Here is a 20410-nt window from a genome sequence, read left to right as displayed (position 1 = left end):
TATTTGAGTCCTCTCTTCCAAAGAGAAGCTATGGCCATAATGTTCAAGTCCCGAAATCAGCCCTTAAGGGAGCAATCTATCTACTTACCCCTGCTTCGGGGAAGGAGTGAATTCCATCTAGTGTAACTGAGTTCCCAACTCCCAAATCAGACAAGTCCCAAAAAGGGTAGGCATGTTGAGTTGACAATCTTGCCACTCTCACCCATATTAATCAAAGGGCTGCCCTTAAAGGCAGGAGTTCCCAAAACACTCAATATTGAAGTCATGTCACCTATGGTCCTTTAGATGAGATGTAAGTCTCTAGTATCAACGGCGTTATAGACAGAGACGAATCATCTCGTGGTTCGGTCTTATACAAACTCTTTGTAGCGGACACCCCTGCTCGCATGTCTCCACATGAATGGTCAGGATCTACCATCTATAGTAGTTCACAAAACTTGCAAACCTCTACAAAGTGGGTCGTATCCATTGCAACGTTGTGCTCCTTCGCGATCTTCCTGGCTATCACATCACCGCGATGCACAATCTCTCTGATCAAGTGGTATTTCCACTCTATATGCTTTTCTCGACGATGACACCAAGGTTCCCTTGAATTTGTCACAACCCCGCTGTTATCACAATAAAGAGTGATTGGCAAATCCATATTTGGAACAACTTCCAAATCTATAAAAAATTTCCTTAGCCAAGTAGTCTCCTTAGCTGCTTCACAAGCAGCTACGTATTCAGCTTCCATAGTGGAGCCAACAATGCATCCTTGCTTGATGCTTCGCCATACTACAGCCCCTCTATGCAGAGTTAACACTGACCCCGACGTCGATTTGTGAGAATCTCTACCAGTCTAAAAGTCAGAGTATGTGTATCCTGTAAGGATCAGATCCTTATCTCCATACATGAACATGTAGTTCCTCTTTCTCTGAAGATACTTGTGGATCGTCTTGACCGCCATACAATGATCAAATCATGGATTGGACTGATACCGAGTGACAATCCCTACTACATAGCAAATGTTGGGTCTGGTACACAACATTGCATACATTAAGCTTCCAACAGCTGAAGCATAGGGAATCCCTCTCATCTCCTAAACTTCTTGAGGTGTCATAAGACATTGATCCTTAGACAAAACGATTCCATGCTTAAAGGATAACAAACCCTCTTGGAATCCTGCATCCTGTACTTGATCAACATTTAATCAATGTACGATGCCCAAGACAAGGCTAACTTCTTGTTCTTACGACCCCGAATGATCTTGATCCCTAGAACATACTGCACCTCACCTAAATCTTTCATTTGGAACTGGGCAGCTAGCCACTTTTTAATGTCAATCAGAAACCCTACATCATTCCCAATGAGTAGGATATTATCCACATATAGTACCAGGAAAGCTACTGAGTTGTTGATGATCTTCTTGTAAACACAAGGCTCATCAATATTCTGATTAAAGCCAAATGATTTGACGCACTGTCAAACCTGATGTTCGATGATCTAGACGCTTATTTCAGCCCATAAATGGACATATTAAGCTTGTAAATTGCTCTTGACCTGGAATTACGAACCTCTCTGGTTGAGCCATGTAGATGGTCTCCTCAAGATTACCATTAAGAATAGTAGTCTTGACGTCCATTTGTCATATCTAATAATCATAAAATGTGACTATAGACAAGAGTATCCAGATAGATATGAGAATGACAACAAATGAGAAAGTTTCCTCATAGTCGACTTCTTTGACCTAGGTATAACCCTTTACTATGAGTCTAACCTTAAAGGTTTTCACCTTTCCATGTACCCCTCTCTTTCGATTATTGATCCACTTACATCCTATAGGTCTTACCCCATTGGGCGGATCCACAAGCTCCAAGACATTATTGAAGTGTACATAGACTTTATCTTTTGGTTCATGGCTTTAATCCATTCATCCTTGTTAACATCATCCATTGCTTTCTTAAAAGACAATGGATCCTCGACTCCATCATTAGAAATGATGTTATGGGCTTCAGTTAAACCCATGTAACGATCTGGTGGGTTCATAACCCTCCCACTACGTCGAGGCAATCTCAACTCTTAAGCTGGTTGACTAGATGTACTGACCTCAACAACTTTTATTGACCTGTCAGTTTGTTCGACAACTCTTGTTGAACTCTCAGTAGTCTCAGTCTCACTAGAAATATCACGTAAAACAATCTTACTCTGTGGCTTATGATCCCTAATGCAGTCTTCTTCCAAGAAGATAGCATTTGTAGAGACAAACACTTTGTTCTCACTCGGATCATAGAAGCATCCACCCCTCGTTTCCCTGGGGTAGCCTACAAAGAGGCAAACTTTCGAACGCGGTTCCAACATCTTCGGGTTAGTCACAAGCTCATGTACCGGACACCCCTAAATCCTGAAGTGGCACAAACTACCTTTACGCTCTCTCCATAGCTCAAAATGTGTTTCAGAAATAATTTTTGAGAGAATGTTGTTTAGAATGTAGGATGCAGTCTCCACTGCAAAACCAAAAAACGAGTTTGGAAGATGAGCATAACTCATCCTAGACCGAACCATGTCCAACAAGGTTCTGTTTCTCCTTTCTGATATACGATTCTGATGAGATGTACCTAGGGTCGAGAGTTGGAATGTAATCCTATGTTCTATCATAAAGTTCTGGAATTGAAAGTCCATATACTCTCCACCACAATCAGATCATAGTGTTTTTATCTTCTTAACTGAGAAGTTTTCAACTTCAGGCTTCCTTGAACTTATCAAGGACTTCAAACTTACATTGCATTAGGTAGAGATACCCGTATCTTGAATAATCATCTATGAAAGAGATAAAATATTCATGTCCACTTGGAGCTCTAACATTCATCGGACCACAAAGGTTTGAATGTACAAGCTTCATGGTTTCCTTAGCTCTGTAACCTTTTCTAGTAAAAGGTCATTTAGTCTTCTTGCCTTCGAGGCATGATTCACACATTGGCAAGGAGTTTTCTTCTAAACTATTTAGAAGTCCACTTTTCACCAACTACTCAATTCTATTGAGGTTGATGTGACCTAATCTTATATGCGAAAGATGGGCGTTTTCCTTAGGAGATACCTTTGATCTTTTAGCTGCTATCGCTGTACTGAACATTTCAATATTAGACAAGGCTTTTATGACTAACGACTTTAGTACATATAAGTTACTTTCCATTGAACCAAAACCTATCTCCATCCCATTCTTGAAAATAAACAAAGGAGACTGTATAACCTTGTTCAATGAGACAAGAAACTGAGATTAAGTTCCTCTTAATATGAGGAACTATGAAAACATTATCAAGTAACAGACAACGTTTCTTGTCCAGAAATAACTTCATCCTACCTATAACAACAGTTGAAACAACCTCACCAATACCGACTTGAAGAGTCATCTCTCATTGTTGCAACATTTTCCAGAAACTAAATCCTTAGAAAGAGGAACTGACGTGATTAGTAGCACCTGAATCAAGGATCCAGGCATAATCATCATTCTCTACCAAACACGTCTCCAAGACAAATAAATCCAATTTACTGTCTCTAGACATCCTCATCTTTTGGAGAGTAGTGGGATCAGTATCAGAACATAAATAAGCTCGAAGTTCCAAGTCAGAGAACACTTCTTTTCTATGAACTTCAATAGAGTCAGCCACACTTTCTTCCTCTTCCTGGAGTTTAACTTGGGAACTGACACTACTAATTTTTTCATCCATCCCTTTGTGCTCGAAAATTAAGAATTGACATTCAAACAAATCTTGCAACGAGTCAATGATCTCGCGTGCAATGACCATATTCTCAACCCTTTTGGCCAAAACATCAGGTATGCTAGCAAAAATGTGAAGTCGGGCCAATGAATTAGCCTTCATCCATACTTCATATGCATTATAAACAATTCGCGGTGCATCAAGGGTTTGGACTTGAGGACATTCCTCAACCATGACAAAATCGAGGTCGTTTACCACAAAATACATTTTACAAGACTCTTTCCACTATATGTAACTGGTCAAATTATAGGCATTAAATGGAAATACAAACATGTTGTTGAAAACAAAAACACATTGACCTACGTTAGGTTTTAAGTAAATACCCGTTGAAAAACATACAACATCCAATATGGTTTAGAAAAACTAACATGAACCCCATGTGACATCTAGTTTCGCAATGACACTTCAAAGGTTTAAGAAAAAAGTTGGCGAAGGGAGGTTAATTATCCCCCCTCTGAATTGAGAAATTCTCAACCAGCCATTAATACGAGAACAACTCTTGCTCCTATAACGAATAGCCATCGTTGATTTGGTCAAGGAATCATTAACTTACTTAATAATTTCCTATAAGTGTGATCCGCCATTTTAGGCCATAGAGTTCTGCCCCAAGCAGCCAATCCGAAAGGAAAAAAGCCGTTTGAGGCAAAAACTAAAGTGACCTTATCCATTTATGAAGTTCACCTTGATCTTGACCAACTACACAAAACCCATCCGAAGGGGGACACTCCCAATGCACCACGAGGGAGTACAAAATGATCTCACAGTGCGAACCAATGACAGAGACCACAAGACATGTTAACACACACCCTTCACCCACTTACTATAAAAACTCTCTCCGTCCACTTTGATATTGACTCATGCAAACACCATTCGAAGGGGGATGCTTCCAGGGCACCTCGAGGCCAAGCATGAATCTCACGGCGTGAACATTCTAGGAGAAACGTGAGTGGAATCATTGACATATCAGATACATCTCTTCCTCCCAATAAGTATTTTATAACCTAGGGTTTGTTTACTTAGAAAAAACACGGTTAAGAATTTTAACTAAGTGAATGTTTAGGTTTTTCCAAGAGTAACTTTTACCTAGGATAGTTGAAACAACTTTTGATCATCATCCATTAGACTCTTTAACGGAGTCTTTGACCAACTATCACATGCTTGCAGAAAATCTGTCCAATTAACCTTTCCAGGTAGGTTCTCAAGTAGGGGTGTTCCATTTCCATCAACTTAAGTACCCAAACCTAGACAGAACCCGCCTTAGATAAAAGGTCCCTTATAAATAGATTTAATACATTTTATTCTTTTATGCCAATCAATTATATCTTATTAAATCGATTTAAAAAGATTAAACTAGATTGTTAATCCCATTAGAACCTTTGAACTTTGCTCTATCTCAATCCAATTTTAAAACCCTTTTAAAACATGAGTTCACCCTAAGTCTATATGCAACTCTTTCTTATTGATTTTAATTCTAATTTATATTATAATGCTTATAACAGAAACAACTAAAACCATTCACAATGCAAGGCTAACACACACAAGGCATTCATAACGCTTATAAAAAACCTAAGTGTCATGCTCCATGCATTGTTCATTCATTGCTACTTTTTTTTATATAATATTTATACAAACAAGCAATGAACCAAGTAAAACATACTTCCATTCACCTTTATGCTATAACGCTTATAATATAAAGATGATGCATGAATATGTTTATTGAATGCATAAATATAACTCTTATATTTCATGATGCATGCGCATGCTTTCATGTAATTTCTTCATGCCATATTATAACACTTATAATACATGATGCATGAATAATTACACAACCTAAAGTGGGTTTCAAAACTATATGTCAAACAGATTTCCATATAAACCACATACATCACATGTATAATAAACAAAAGTTAATGAACCAAGAAAAATTTCCTCAAATCCAAAAAACTAAAAGCTAACTATTACAAATGCAAAGAGTCTCCGGTTCAAACAGGCAAACCGAGACTTGAACCGTCCAAGTGAAGCAATGTGTCCCCACTGATTGTGTACCAAACTCCAACGCGATCGTCTACGTGTATGAATAAATGCTTTACTCAATCATTTACCTACGCTTCTAAAGCTAAACGATCGTTTACCAATGATCTTGTACCTTTTACTATGCGATGAAGCATGAGGTACGCAATCGTGCAGCGCGCAATGCACAACACAATCTCTAAACGATCGTCTAAACGACAATGATGTAGTGAAGCACTATCATCTAAACGATCGCTGAGCGAGCGCCTCCGTATCGTATACCGTGTGATCAGGTAGTTAGTGACTATGCGATGAGCATGCTAACTACACGATCGTTTTGTGCGCGCGCTTTTTACTAAACGATGAACATCAAATGCTTTCACTCAATCGTCTACCTCTAACATCTACGTGATCGGGCAACCAATGCTACGCGATAGAGCAAATGCTTTACCCAATCGTTTAGCATTAGCTAAACGATTTTAGTAAATACTACATAATCGCATAGAAAAATCTACACAATCGTTTAGCCAAGTCCCAACGATCGTTTACCTGAGGCTACACAACACGACCAACTCTTGGTCTTTTTCTTCGTTGAGAATTGAATCTCCATGCTTCGAAACTTCGTCATGAATGACTCGAAAAACTCAAACACTTTGAATTATAGAATCGATTGCTTGTTAATTATGCCCAAAAGACATAGGTGCTCTTACAAATTAACACTTTGTAATTTAAAGAAAGCTTTAAACAGAAGAAATTAACTCGTAAACATTCATCAATGCCATCCCCAAACATATTTAACAATTAAACGCAATGCAGAAAACTCACCACGACTATAAAAGAAGTTCAAAACAGAAGTGAAATTTCGAATATCAGAACAACCTGTCTCTGATACCAATTGAAGGAAATAGAACATGAGGATTTCCATGAGCAGCGGAATGATCGTTCCAAATTTCATTCATATATGAACATCCACAATTACAATCAATAAATGTAACCATACAGTCTATGCACAAAACAAAATTACAGCATGCTTAACAATGATCGTGGCATAAAGAATCATATCTTTGAAGAATCCTCTTCAATCTATCTTGATCACGAACGCTCATTCAATTTCCAAGACTGCAACTCACGAACACTCGAACACTATGACCGCAACACATCACGATCAATGCAATCACGAAAACAACGATCTCCAAGATCCCAAACACAACGAACGGCCTCCAAAAACCTCGAACTATGTCGACTTAAGTACGACACCACCACAGTGGCTACCTTGGTATTCTCGATGTGAGAATCCAGAAGTGTGGGCTCGATGTAGACTTGATTTGAGGAAGAGACCGGATGAACAATCGTGTAAAAAATTGAGCGAGTGGAAGATGACAAGGTCTATCATGTAGACAATGCCCAATTGTTTAGAAGAAGCTCCATGATCGTTTAGCAAAAGCTCCATGATTGTTTAGCAAAAGCTCCACGATCGTTTAGCAATTTTTCAGGTAAGTGAACTATCGTGTAGTATCACTCCACGATCATCTAGTCTGTCTTCAGCTAACGTTTAGTGAATATAATCCACTTGACAACCAATCCATGAGAAATTTTTTAGAATAGAAATCTCAATCATCAACTACTAAATTTAGGAAAACATTTTTCCTTTTATCCTACGGTTACAATGAAACTACCAATAACCTCCCACTCAATTGTTTATTAGAGAAAAAGGGATAATTATCCATAATTAATATTATTATAAATATATATGATAATTAACTTACCATACTATATTTATAACCTATAGTTTTAATATTTCACCATGAAACATATAAACCATAACTCTTTTTCTATTTCATGGTACTTAATGTAAATCTCATTTACATTAATCCTCCACTTGATATATCTCATACATCATACCGATCATATCATATATAATCAAGTTACCTCTTATCAATTTGAACATTTCAAATCAACACCAAGAACTGATTCTCAACTTGAATCCATTGAACTACCAAGGAGACCTTATGGACCTGTAGCTCAAAGCTCCAACAGTATGTGAATAACTAACTAATCTCTTTAGTCACGGGATCCACCATCCATTAACTGCCAGGCACTCCACTAAAGACTAATAGCCGAACTCTTTTTACTACAGATATATTATGTGTCCATGTCAACCAATCAACAGTGCGATAACCCTTCATAGATCACTCGTAAGTACAGCTAGGCTAATAACCATTATGCCCCTGTAGTTACATTTAACTCCTTATGTATCACTGATCCTTCTAAAGAATATACGTCATAGTCCTACTATAACTAAGTCCTTTCTTCCAAAGAGAAGTTGTGGCAACTATATTCAAGACCTGGAATCAGCCTTTAAGGGAGTAATCTATCTACTTACCCCTGCTTTGGGGAAGGAGTGAATTTCATCTTGTATAACTGAGTTCCCCACTCCCAAATCAGACAAGTCCCCAGAAAGGTAGCCATGTTGAGTTAGCAATCTAGCAACTCTCACCTATACTAATCAAAGGACTGCCTTTACAAGCAGGAGATACCAAAACACTCAGGATTGAAGTCATGTCACCTATGGTTCTTTAGGTGAGATGTAAGTCTCAAGTATCAATGGCGTTATATACAAAGACGAATCATCTCGTGGTCCAGACTTATACAAACTCTTTGTATAGGACACCCCCAGTCGCATGTCTTCACATGAAGATCAGGATCTACCATGTGTAGTAGTTCACAATATTTGCAAACCTCTACAAAGTAGGTCGTATCCGTAGTATCACAAAGATCAAGTATCCCTCCTTAATCCTTATACTATAGACCTATTTAGGTCATCACTTAAGGCATGATCCACTTGTATATCTCATATACATGCTTAAGTTTACATACAATAACTATGGAGTTTTGTTTATTGGATATGAGTAAATGCCAGATAAAATAACTCTTATTTTATTCATAACAATGTGTATAGATTACAAACTACGAGACTCCGAGAGAATTAGGACCCCAATCCCAACACCTTGGATGTTCCTTCGTGAGCAACAACAAGAACTCCCCATACGTCTTTAGCAGAAACACTTGTATTGATCAACCAGAAGATGTTTTGATCAACACCATTGAATATGAAATTTATGAATCAATAGTTTCCAAGAGAGGCTTCATCCTGCTATGCAGTCTATTCTACTACAAGCTTGAGTTTTAATTCACCTTTCTCATCAGCAACTGTCGTATGTGTGCAACCAATAATAATGGACTTCTTCCCTTACTCCTTCAATTTGAGAGAGGTTGGATCACAGCACCAGAGATAATGGTGACCCGTTCTGATACAAATTGAAAATAATGAAGGTGATAATTACTGCAAGATAACTATGTTATGTACAATGTCACAATATTACACACGATAATTACAAGATATAATCGAAAAATAAATAAACACAAGATAATTGTTATCTAAATTGGTGTAAACCACCTACGTCTAGGAGGCAGTGTGCCCATGAAAGATAACTTCACTAATATTAATGATAAACAATTACAACTTAGTACTTATCTGTAATGATAACACTATTACATTGACTTCCAAATAGCTTTATCACTCAAACATACACCTAGGTTCCCCCTAGGTTTGAGACTTCCTTTCATGGAAACTTAGGCTCTCCTTAAGCCATAGTACCAGTGAAATATATCTTATGCTTCCTCTAAGACCGAAACTCTCTCTCTGTAAGGTTTGAGCTCCTCTCAAGTCTTGAGATTTTTTCTCACTAGAATTGTATCTTTCCTTCTAAGAACAAAGTCCCCTTTGCTCGAATGGCTTAAACTTCTCCCAAGCTCTAAGAATCCCTTATGAGATGAATTGTGATACACAAAATGTAAAAAAAAAAATGGAGCATGTCTCCAAGTGATGCAATTCTCTCTTTTTAACACGACTGATACAGTTACAATGTTGCACTTGTAAAGACAGAACGACCAACCTCAACCAGAGGACTAACTCTCCTTTAAATATATACAGTGTAAACAAGGAAGAGCGACCTTAACTTCTAAAACAGTAGTACACTAAAAAAGCAAAAAGATCAGCAAATAGTGTTGCAGAAGAAATATCCCAATAAGGAAAGAATTTTATAGAATATGCATTTTCGAGAAACATTCCTTTGCATGAAACTACAAATACAATGGCATTCTATCATAACATCTACAATAGTTAAACAAATATTGCAAACTACACAAGATCTAACAAATATTAATTCTAACATCCCCACAAGCGAACATGGTGGTTAAATAACTAGACATTGATCGCTGCTTAATACGAATCATGTAGAAGATGTTTTATGGGTAGAAAAATTTGTAGAGATGTGATAATAAAAGACAAGAAAGGAGAATATGGAGTGTGGAATGGAGAGAGAAGCAAATGAAACGAGAGAAGACCTATTTCGCTTGATTGGATAAGGAAGGAAAATGTTCTTCAAAAAGTCATTTTCATTTAAACTCTTTTTGATGAAAAATTGTTTAAAATAAGCTTTGAAAGTTTTTCAAAATACATTTTGAGTAGTTGCATAACATTCAAAATTTTTTAAAAATGATTTATTTTTCAAATTAAACACTTGAAAGGTTAAGTCAAAGGTACCCAAAACGTTGATGAAATAAGGGAAGAGAGAAAAATCAAAATTAATTAAAAAAAAAAAAAAGAGATACAAATAAATTAAGATTCTAATTTATTTGAGAAAGGGAGGAAAAGGAGAAAATATGAAGAATTATGAAATTTAAGATTAAGAGCCCGTTTAAATTGACTTAGATAAAATATTTTTTAAAAAACTCATTTTTATTTAAATACTTTTTATTAAAATTGATGAAAATACACTTGAAAAACTATTTTTGAGTTATTGTCAAATATTCCAATTTCTTCCAAAAATGACTTATTTTTAAATTAAATACTTGAAAATGTATTCTAAATACACCCTAAGATTCAATGAAAATATGCTATTTTTCCTTTTATTTTCTCCCTCAGATTCTCAGCCAGCCATTGCTATTTTTTCCCCCTTTATTTTCCTTTTTGTTTCCAACACCCTGTAATATAGTTTTCAAATCTATTATATAATTATAATAAGTTGAATTCGAGTTTTAGGCCAATAATTCGACCCGCTTTCTTTCGAATCCTTGATTGCTATAGATTTTTGATGAAATGGAGAAGTACGAAGTTGTTAAGGATTTGGGTGCTGGAAGTTTTGGTGTTACTAAGCTCATGAGGAACAAACAGACCAAAGAACTTTTTGCCGTGAAGTTCATAGAACGTGGTCCTACGGTTAATTCTGTTTCCCTTATTCAATTATTCTTTGCTTGTAGATTTCAAATCATCCTTGTTTCTCATTGTTTATGGGCATTCATAGATCGATGAGAATGTTGAAAGAGAGATTATAAACCATAGATTGCTTCAACATCCAAATATCGTTCGTTTCAAGAAGGCAAGTTTTCTTTTTACTTCAAATTTTGCTTCTCATTACTCAAAAAATGCATCAAGTTTTTTAAGTTTAAGAAACATAGGAAATGAAAGATGTATTTCAAGTTGAAGGTTGTTTAATATAATTTGCAGGTTTTTTTAACCCCAACTCATTTAGCTATGGTGATGGAATATGCTGCTGGAGGAGAACTTTTCGAACAAATTTACAATTCTGGTTGTTTTATAGAAGATAAGGTCTACTATCTATTTACTCTCTCTAATATGCTATGAATTGCTAGCTATATTGTTGAGGAGTTTCCTTAGTGGTAAGGACTTGAATGTTTTCAGAAACCTCTCCCAACGTATACATTCGAGCCCCACATTTAAAACTTAATGGCTTAAAACCCTAGCTATCACACACCTCAAGTCCGCATGCATACTTCTTCTAACATTCCCGACAACACGATTGTTGCGGTTGAACAACTCAGACGTTGATAGTCGATTCACTCAGTACCCTCCATAAACAAAGTCCATGTATGGAGTGTGAAATGGGGAGAAAAGCCATCGTCATCTAAACTCTTTTGATAAAAAATTATTTAAAATAAACTTAGAAAGGTTGTCAAAAGTTATTTTAGTGGTTGTTAAATATTCCATTTTTTTTCTAAAATGATTTATTTTTTCATAATTAAATACTTGAAAAATTAAATCAAACACGTCCAAGATGTTGATGAAATAAGTGAAAATGAAAGCTAAAGAAAGCATAGCTCAACATACGAGCACGTTATTGATTTGAGAAAGGGAGAAAAGAGAAGAGAATGTTATGTGAAGGAAGAGAAATATGAGAATTGTGAGAGAATTTGGGGACTTGGGGGAGAAAAAAGATGAAAATTTAAGTGGATCGAGGGAAATTAGGGTGTTGGGGAAATTAAGAAAGAAGAGAGAGAAAAGAGAGAGCTGGTTTTAACAATTTTTTATGCCTCTTGGATTTTTTGTTTTTCTTTTTTCCAATTAAGTTTTGAATACAGATGAAAAATATTAAGAAAAAGATAAAGAGCACACAACAGCGAGAAGAAGAGACATATATATTTTCTGTCTTGAATAGATTTTTCATCTCCATTTCTCTCATTTTGGAGAAGATTTTAAAGATGTTTAAGGATGAGGAAAATCAAAATGGCAATTTCTGCCATTGATTTTAAGAAGAAAAGTGGGAGGAGAATATTTGGAGGATAATGATATACACCATGGGGAAAAGATTCAGGAGATGAGTTAGCTTTCACTTTTTCGTCTCACTGCGTAGAACTCCTCGTCAAAGTCGGAGATTGGTCGATGTTGACGTTCGGTACCGAATATTCGATTTTGCACCAGGTGGTTCTGCCATTTTCTATTAGAAGAATGATGCCCTGATACCACTACAATGAGATAATGGAGGTTTCATTTTAGGGTTTCAACCTCACTACAATGTTCTTATTTGTTACAGGCAAGATATTTCTTCCAGCAGTTAATTTCTGGACTCGATTATATTCATTCAATGGTAGGGTTTAAAAACATACTAAACCTTATATGGTTTATTGTTTAAAAATGTTATACCATATTTTTGATTGAGACAAAATGGTTTATGCAGCAAATATGTCACAGAGATTTGAAGCTAGATAATATCCTTTTAGATGGAAGCATAGCCCCACGTTTGAAGATTTGTGATTTTGGCTACTCCAAGGTCTTCTTGAATATATGATAAATTTATTTGCTCATTCCAAGTTAACATGTTCTTACTTCAAATTTGTTTTGTAGTCAGCCAGATTGTATTCAAAACCAAATTCATCTGTTGGTTTTGCAACATACACTACACCAGTGGATCAAACAAAAGGACAATCTGATGGAAAGGTATTTGAGATAATCAAACTGCAACTAGATTATGACATAGTCTAATGCTAAATTCCTTTGGTCTTGTTTCAAGATATAATCATATCTACATCGTCATCTTTTTGGACGTGCCTTTTAGTTGATAGATGTATTGTCATGTGGAGTTGCTCTCTGTTATAAAATCGACAAATAGAGATAAGAAGAAAAGTGTAAACCGTAGAGAAACGACACAAATGTTTATATGGTTTACTAAGAATTTGTTTCGTCCACGTGAAGAAGAAGAATAGTTTATTATTAAAGAGAATAATTTAGATTACAGAGTAAAGAAGTCTCGAGGGTTAGAGAGTTTATATAGTGTACTTCTCCAAACCGTAAAATTAAAATTGTAAATAACATAAATAAGACAAATACGAAAACAATGCATTCCAACGCTTTTTATGTTATGTTGTTCTATTGTCAATTTGTTTTGAAGTTATACCCGTTGCATTCAACACCAAACACAAATGTTGGATCTCCAACATACGCAGCACCAGAGGTTCTAGCAGAAGTACGATATGATGGAAAGGTATCTGAGATGATCAAACTGCAATTACATTATTGCGAAGTCTATTCCTTAATTCCTTTAGCCTTGTATCAAGATATAATCATATGGACATTGTCTTCTCCTTCGACGTGTGTTTTAGATGGCTGATGTGTGGTCATGTGGAGTTACTCTCTACGTTATGTTGTTCGGTGCATATCCTTTCGAAGACTCGAACGATCCTAAAAACTTCTCCAAGACTTTTAAGGTACATTACTTCCCTACACTAACTCAAGTAAAGTCATCATCTTTCTAACTTCCATTTTTTTTTTCTTTTGCAGCGAATAATGGCTATTCATTATAAAATACCAGAAAATATTCCCATATCTCAAGATTGTCGACACCTACTCTCTTGCATTTTTGTTCGAAATCCCAAAAGGGTATTTTTTTGTCACAAACAACTAATATAGTTTTCTCATTTCCTTATTGGTCGTTCTAAGTACACAATTATCCTCACTTTATATAATATCACATAGTTTAAAAATAATCTAAAGTATGAGAAAACATTAGTTCGTAAATCACAGTGAAGTCACCTCCCTTCTTTCCAATTTTTACCTTCATTAAGGTGTTGGGTTATATTGCTTCTCTTCAATTTAATTCTTATTATAGTCTAATTATATGATAGAGAATTTCAATAGAAGAGATCAAGAGGCACCCGTGGTTCTTAGCGAAGTTGCCATGGGAATTGACAAAACGAGTCCAATTAATCTTCCTTATGAGGGAGAATCAAACCTTCTCTCATCAAAGCGTGGAAGAAATCATGAAGATCGTGGGGGAAGCGAGAAAGCAGCTGCCCCAATCATTGACAACTATCATGGGCTATAGGTCGAAAACTGAGGAGGATGATGAAAAAGAGGTGGAAGAAGAGGGGGAAGAGGATGACGAGGCAGAGTTAGAAGAAGAGGAGGAAGACGAAGAAGAAGATGAAGAAGAAGGAGAAGCGAGAAAGCAGCTGCCTCCATCATTGACAACTATCATGGGCTATAGATCGAAAACTGTAGAATATGATGAAAAAGAGGTGGAAGAAGAGGAGGAAGAGGATGACGAGGAAGAGTTGGAAGGAGAGGAGGAAGATGAAGAAGATGAAGACAAAGAAGAAGAAGATGAAGAAGAAGAAGTTGAAGAAGAGAAGGAAGATGAAGAAGAGGAGGAAGATGAAGAAGAAAAAGAAGTTGAAGAAGAAGAAGATGAACAAGAATAAGTTGAAGAAGAGGAGGAAGACGAAGAAGATGAAGACGAAGAAGAAGAAGTTGAAGAAGAGAAGGAAGATGAAGAATATGAGTATGAATAGATGGTGAAAGAAATTCATTTTTCAAAGGAGAAAATACTTTATCATCATTTAGAAGCATAACATAACATAATGTAATGTGTTCTATCTCTTTATATTATTGAGGCTAGTTGGTGTTATGTGTATAGTAGTATTCATAGTTATTGTTTTCCAACAGTTTTGAGCTAAACAATATTATCAACAGACTTTTAAATTCTAAGTGTGTTCATATAGTGTTTGAGTTTCATAATTGTTACTATTCTTGTAAAAGTTTATATGAACTATGTGAAAGTATTTATAGTTATTGTTATTATTCTTGTAAAAGTTTAAGTGGAGAAAGTTTGACTGTATGCATTTTGGTTTTGGGGAAGAACTCATTCATTACATTACTTGGCATACTTTAATGAACTTTCTAAAACAGCGGTGCAGTGTCCTGGACTTTGGTAATCAATCATGCACAATTCATAAAGAGGTATTTTATTTGCTTTCTTCTTGAATGTGTTATTCTAGTTGGAGTACTAAACTTTTTTGGTTAAAAGTGGCATTGTCATTTTAATTCAATATTGCAAAAAAAAAAAAATAGAACATTTTAGCATGTCACAAATAAGTTATATATAGTTATTTTAGTTATTTACTATAACCTATTTTTTTGTAAAGTAAAACATCTAACCAATATTTTTTTCTATTTACAAAATTCTAATTTTGACATTTATGTAAAATATTTGTTGTCTCGAAAAAAATCATATTTTTTATTATTTTTTAAATGAATCTTCTTTCTTATCTTATTAAGAAAAAAAATGTTAATTTGCTAATTTAAAACTTTTGATAAAACCTCCCTCAAAATGTTCTTTGTTTTGTATGGTTTAAGAGGGCAATAATAATTCTTTAGTATAAGTTATAAATCTCAACTAACACAACACACCTAACAGTTAATAAAATTATGAGGTTATTCTATTTTGTTAACTTAAAGAAAATTAAAAAAAAAAAATCATTTATGTACATAATAGTTCTAAAAACATAATTCTAAAAAATGTGGAAGATGAATGGTTGTTATACTTTTAAAATTAAGAAGATTAAATCTATTTTTATCAATTATCTCTCTAATTTTCTCAATCTATGTATATAAATTTTGTTAGAACAAATATTACAAGAAAGACCACTTTCAATGGCGCAAAAAACATGTTGCTAAAAGGCGGGAAACACCCGTAAAATTATTAACAATACCTAAGTGCATCCTGCTGTATCTACCATTGTAGCAGCGTAGTCAATAATTTTAGCAACACACTGTTCACGCCATACTAAAACATCACTTTTACTAGCGCATGCATGTTATATTAATCTCACATTTTGCAATATTCTATGCGTTGCTAATGGTGATTGACAAAGTTAAGTATAGCATCATATAAGTTGTTACTAAATCTCATATTCCGATAGTCATTTAGCTACCGTTTTTTGTCAGAGATTACTAACTCTTTAATAATTCTTTCATAATTATGTATGTGTAACCCTCTGTTTTCAAACGTCAGTAGTCGACCCCAACTATGCTACCGAAGTTGGAAAGTCAAAGTTGAAACCAATTTTAGAAATCCTATCCATTTCTGGAGATTGAGTTATTCTAAATCCTATGTTAAAACCCTTCGAGGCGATAGCCATCGTTAAACAACTAACGGGGCCGACTTCAAGATGACAAGTAAGCGCAACATGCGAATCTCATGGTTCAAATCAACAGAAGATACCATAGAATATTTTGACACATATCCTTCACCCACTTACTATGAACTACTTCCCCTATTCGATTTGATCATGATCGCATGACAGACACTTTTCGAATGTGGCAGTCAAGGTATAATCAACACGAAATGTTGCATGGATCTCACGGTGGGAATTTTCTAAGGACGTGAGAATTGAAACTAATATATCGTATACAACAGCAAGCGGAACTAAGAGGTCGATCCACAGGAAAATTTTATTTAATCTTTTCTTTAACCTAGCTTAACTATGAAAGCTATAAAACGAGGGGTTCTTTTTTATTAAGATAAGAAACATACTAAAAATCAAAAGATAAAGGATAGTTCTAATCAAGTTTAGAATAATCTTGCTTCTAATCTAAGTTAGACGTTCAATGCAATTTTTATCATTGAATTCTACAAATTTAATTCACAATCGGATTAACTCGCAACTACCCACTTAACTAGATTAAACTAGTCTCTACAAAGGCGGACAACGAGCATTAACCTAATCAAGTGTGCGTCCTAATCAACAATTAAAGTAGAATAGCCCTAACCCTAATAAATCTATATGCTTCTACCTCTATTGGGTTCGGTAGCGACCATAAAGAAGAGAAAGCACGCGAATTAAGTTCTAGGATTCAATTGTGCCGATTAATTTTTAAGATAGCTTACTCAATTAACTGAATTTTCTTCAAATCTAATAATTAGTGCATCTTAGAATAGTCATTCAACACACAATTACTATTTCCTCTTACAAATCTTGGCTAGAAATTTAATCAAACACATTAAAAGTAATACATTTAATCATGAGTGAATGTCACAAAACCAAGTATCAAGGCTAAACATGTTCAAGATATAGATCATTCAACATGCTTCAAGAATTAAAAACGGATTCAAGAATGCTTAAATCAGATTTCAAATCATAAAGACAAGTAGAAAACTCAAAATAATTTCTAACAACTCTTGAAATAGAAACAAGATTCAATTACTTCACAAATCCATAGACAAATTCATGAAGAATTACAAGCTATTGATTACAATTAAAAAAGAAATCAAAATCTAACCAAAGTAAGAAACAAAATTACCATAGAGACTAATTGATACAGAGAAAAATTCAAGCCTCCATTGAAATCGTGCTTCCTCTCTCAGCAAAAATGAAATAAAAACTATTTATATATGTAGGGTAGCATCGCGACCCGAGGGTTAGCATTGGAATGCTAAATCGCAAAAAAAGTCCAGAAACATTGTGCTTGAGACATGACGTCGGTGCTTTACTTTGCGTTGCATGAGACGCACATGGGATGAATCGCATCAAAATCTGGAACATTGCAATGTTGTAGGGAGCGTTGCAACCCTGCCCTGTTTTGCAGCAAAAGCGAGTGTTTTGTCTTCAAGCATTGCTCGACGCTTCTCCTAGGATCGTAATGTTGAAACTCGATGGTCTTACTGAAGTTTGCATTTTTTTAATCCCCATGTTATGGCCTTCCGAATGGGTGGTCACTCTAAGATGACACACGGGAGGAACATGGAATCTCATGATGCAGCCTAATGGACGAGACTGTAGGATGCGTTGACACACTTCCTTCTCCCACTTACTATGAACAAATTCCCTCATTCACCTTGTTATTGACTCATGAAAACACTTATGGAGGTTGTGCCCAAGGCGATACGAAGCCAGGTATGGATCTCACAGTGTGAACTCTTAGGGACATGAGAGCTAAAAATAATATATCATATATACCTTTTCTTCTCCCATTGAAGTGTTCTAGATGGTTTGGGTATACTTTAACTTAGGCATATTCAAACTAATTAAATATATCCTATGTCTAGGTGTTTATCCGAGTATAACTTTTAAACTAGATTTAACCTACGATGTCTAAGTGATAAACTCTTTAAAACCTCACATTGCTCACACATGCTCATAAAATCGGGTTAACCTAACTTAAAAACTAGCTCGATCTCAAGGTGCAGGTGTTCCGTAAACTGTCAACTTAAGTACCTCCAGCTTTAGTCAGGATCTTGCGAAGTGATTTTTCTTGTAACCTTAGTTTTACAAGTTATCAACCTATTTTAATTATTAAAAAATGTTGTGTTTGTTAACTCTATGTGAGCATGCAAATTATTTTGTTATAGATTTTAAGAGTTTAATTCATTTATAACAATTCTAACTTAGACAATATTTATAACATACATCTAATATTTTATAAATTAATATTACAACTTATATTAGTTATCATTAAATCCTATATATACATACTATATATTATAACATTTATAACATACATTCAATGCATGAAACATGCTTATCCTATGGTGGGATTTTAATTCTGTATGGTATATTTTATTCACAAAAAAAATTTAATTTAATTAATACATTCATTCATAATGCATAATTAATTAAACACGCTAAAGTGAACCAGTTTTGGCATCTTAGGCTATCAAAAAACTAAATTATTACAATAATAAATTGAAAAATCGACTTAAACCGCTCCCGAACACTTTTTAAGCGACCCGAACCAAGTGAAAATAGCTTGAATCAGACCTTTAAAGCTTCAAATAGGACAGAGTTGGCTAGAAAAGGTTTATCCAGATTGAACCAATCCTGTTGGACCATTCTTCCTCGTGCGCGAAATTCTAGGAAAACTTCGAACAACATCACAACACGTGAAATTCTGGAAAAACTTTCAACAGCATCGTGGTGCTTTACCTTGGGTCCCAGCTCCCTACTTTGGTTTTGCTCTAAATCTCTTCAAATTACAACCTAATTTCAACTCTAATGACTTTAGAAAAATTATAGACCATTCTTTACACATTAAAGCCCATATTCAAATAGGAATTTATAATTATTTCATCAAATTTAAGTTTAAAAAAAGATGCCAAAACTATAATATATCCAACTTTAGCAACAATAATATTCATCTCATTGAATTCCATCCACCAAGCTTAAATTAATGCAAATTGAGTACTTAAAACGTGCTCTGATACCAATTGCAAGCATGCAAGCAGAAGCAATTAGGATCTAAAGCATTCTAATTACATTAATTTTATGGATTAAGCATACTTGTTCAAAACCGAAAAAGAGGGTTTGAAGAACAAACCTTGATGTAGCTCAAAATTGAAGCAATCATTTGGTTTTTTTTATCACAAACACTTCGTGGACTACCGCTAGAGTCTTCTCTGTTATTCAAAGGCCTTAGAACGGATTGTGGGATCCAAATATTGTGATAAATTGAAGTTGAAATTGGAATTTAAGAGAGTTTAAATTATGGAGCCTTGAGAGAAAAATTTAAACAAATTTCTCAAAAATTAACCAACTTCAATCCTTTGATCCTCTATTTATAGAGAGAACCAAGAAATTGAATTTAATCTCTTAGTGACACCACGTATTAGATTAATTAGTGGGAATTGAGGTCTTTGAAAGAGGTTCAATGGGAGAAACCCATTACCTCCTAAAATTACTTTAATTTTTAATTTCTAAAAATTAATATTAAATGAATTTTTCTTAATTTGAAATAAAATTAATTCATATAATTAATTTAAAATTTTAATTAATAATATTAATTTAATATCAAATATTAAATTAATAATTAACACCAATCTCGATCATGAATCCCTATATGTAAACAATATTTAAATCATATTTAAATATTTCAAATTCTCCATATTTTTTAATTCATAATTAAACAAAAAGACGTTAAGTATATCGAATATAATTAATGCTTACTTCCTGTATAGAATTTGAACATTTTCAATTTTCTCATCACATTGTTCTAAGGTTTAGTTCGATATGAG

At 34.7% G+C, this 20410-nt stretch overlaps 1 protein-coding gene across 1 annotated transcript in view; it reads left to right on the top strand.

Moving 5' to 3' along the window:
• Positions 1 to 14960, top strand: part of LOC120078036 (serine/threonine-protein kinase SAPK2-like) — a 29089-nt gene extending 14129 nt beyond the window's left edge. Inside the window, exons 4-13 of the mRNA XM_090310955.1 lie at positions 10915 to 11046; positions 11132 to 11206; positions 11335 to 11436; positions 12659 to 12712; positions 12803 to 12895; positions 12970 to 13062; positions 13514 to 13606; positions 13725 to 13829; positions 13903 to 14001; positions 14247 to 14960. Coding sequence (XP_090167081.1) covers positions 10915 to 11046; positions 11132 to 11206; positions 11335 to 11436; positions 12659 to 12712; positions 12803 to 12895; positions 12970 to 13062; positions 13514 to 13606; positions 13725 to 13829; positions 13903 to 14001; positions 14247 to 14822 — 1422 coding nt within the window. The 3' untranslated portion in view covers positions 14823 to 14960. The remainder of the gene's footprint in view (positions 1 to 10914; positions 11047 to 11131; positions 11207 to 11334; positions 11437 to 12658; positions 12713 to 12802; positions 12896 to 12969; positions 13063 to 13513; positions 13607 to 13724; positions 13830 to 13902; positions 14002 to 14246) is intronic.
• The last annotated feature ends 5450 nt before the right edge of the window (positions 14961 to 20410 follow it).

This window comes from Benincasa hispida, chromosome 1 (genome assembly GCF_027475165.1).
Source record: "Benincasa hispida cultivar pf3 chromosome 1, pf3_genome.v1.1, whole genome shotgun sequence".
NCBI classification, from domain to species: domain Eukaryota; kingdom Viridiplantae; phylum Streptophyta; class Magnoliopsida; order Cucurbitales; family Cucurbitaceae; genus Benincasa; species Benincasa hispida.
The sequence above is the reverse complement of the archived record's forward strand: the minus strand, read 5'-3'. Positions and strand labels throughout refer to the sequence as shown.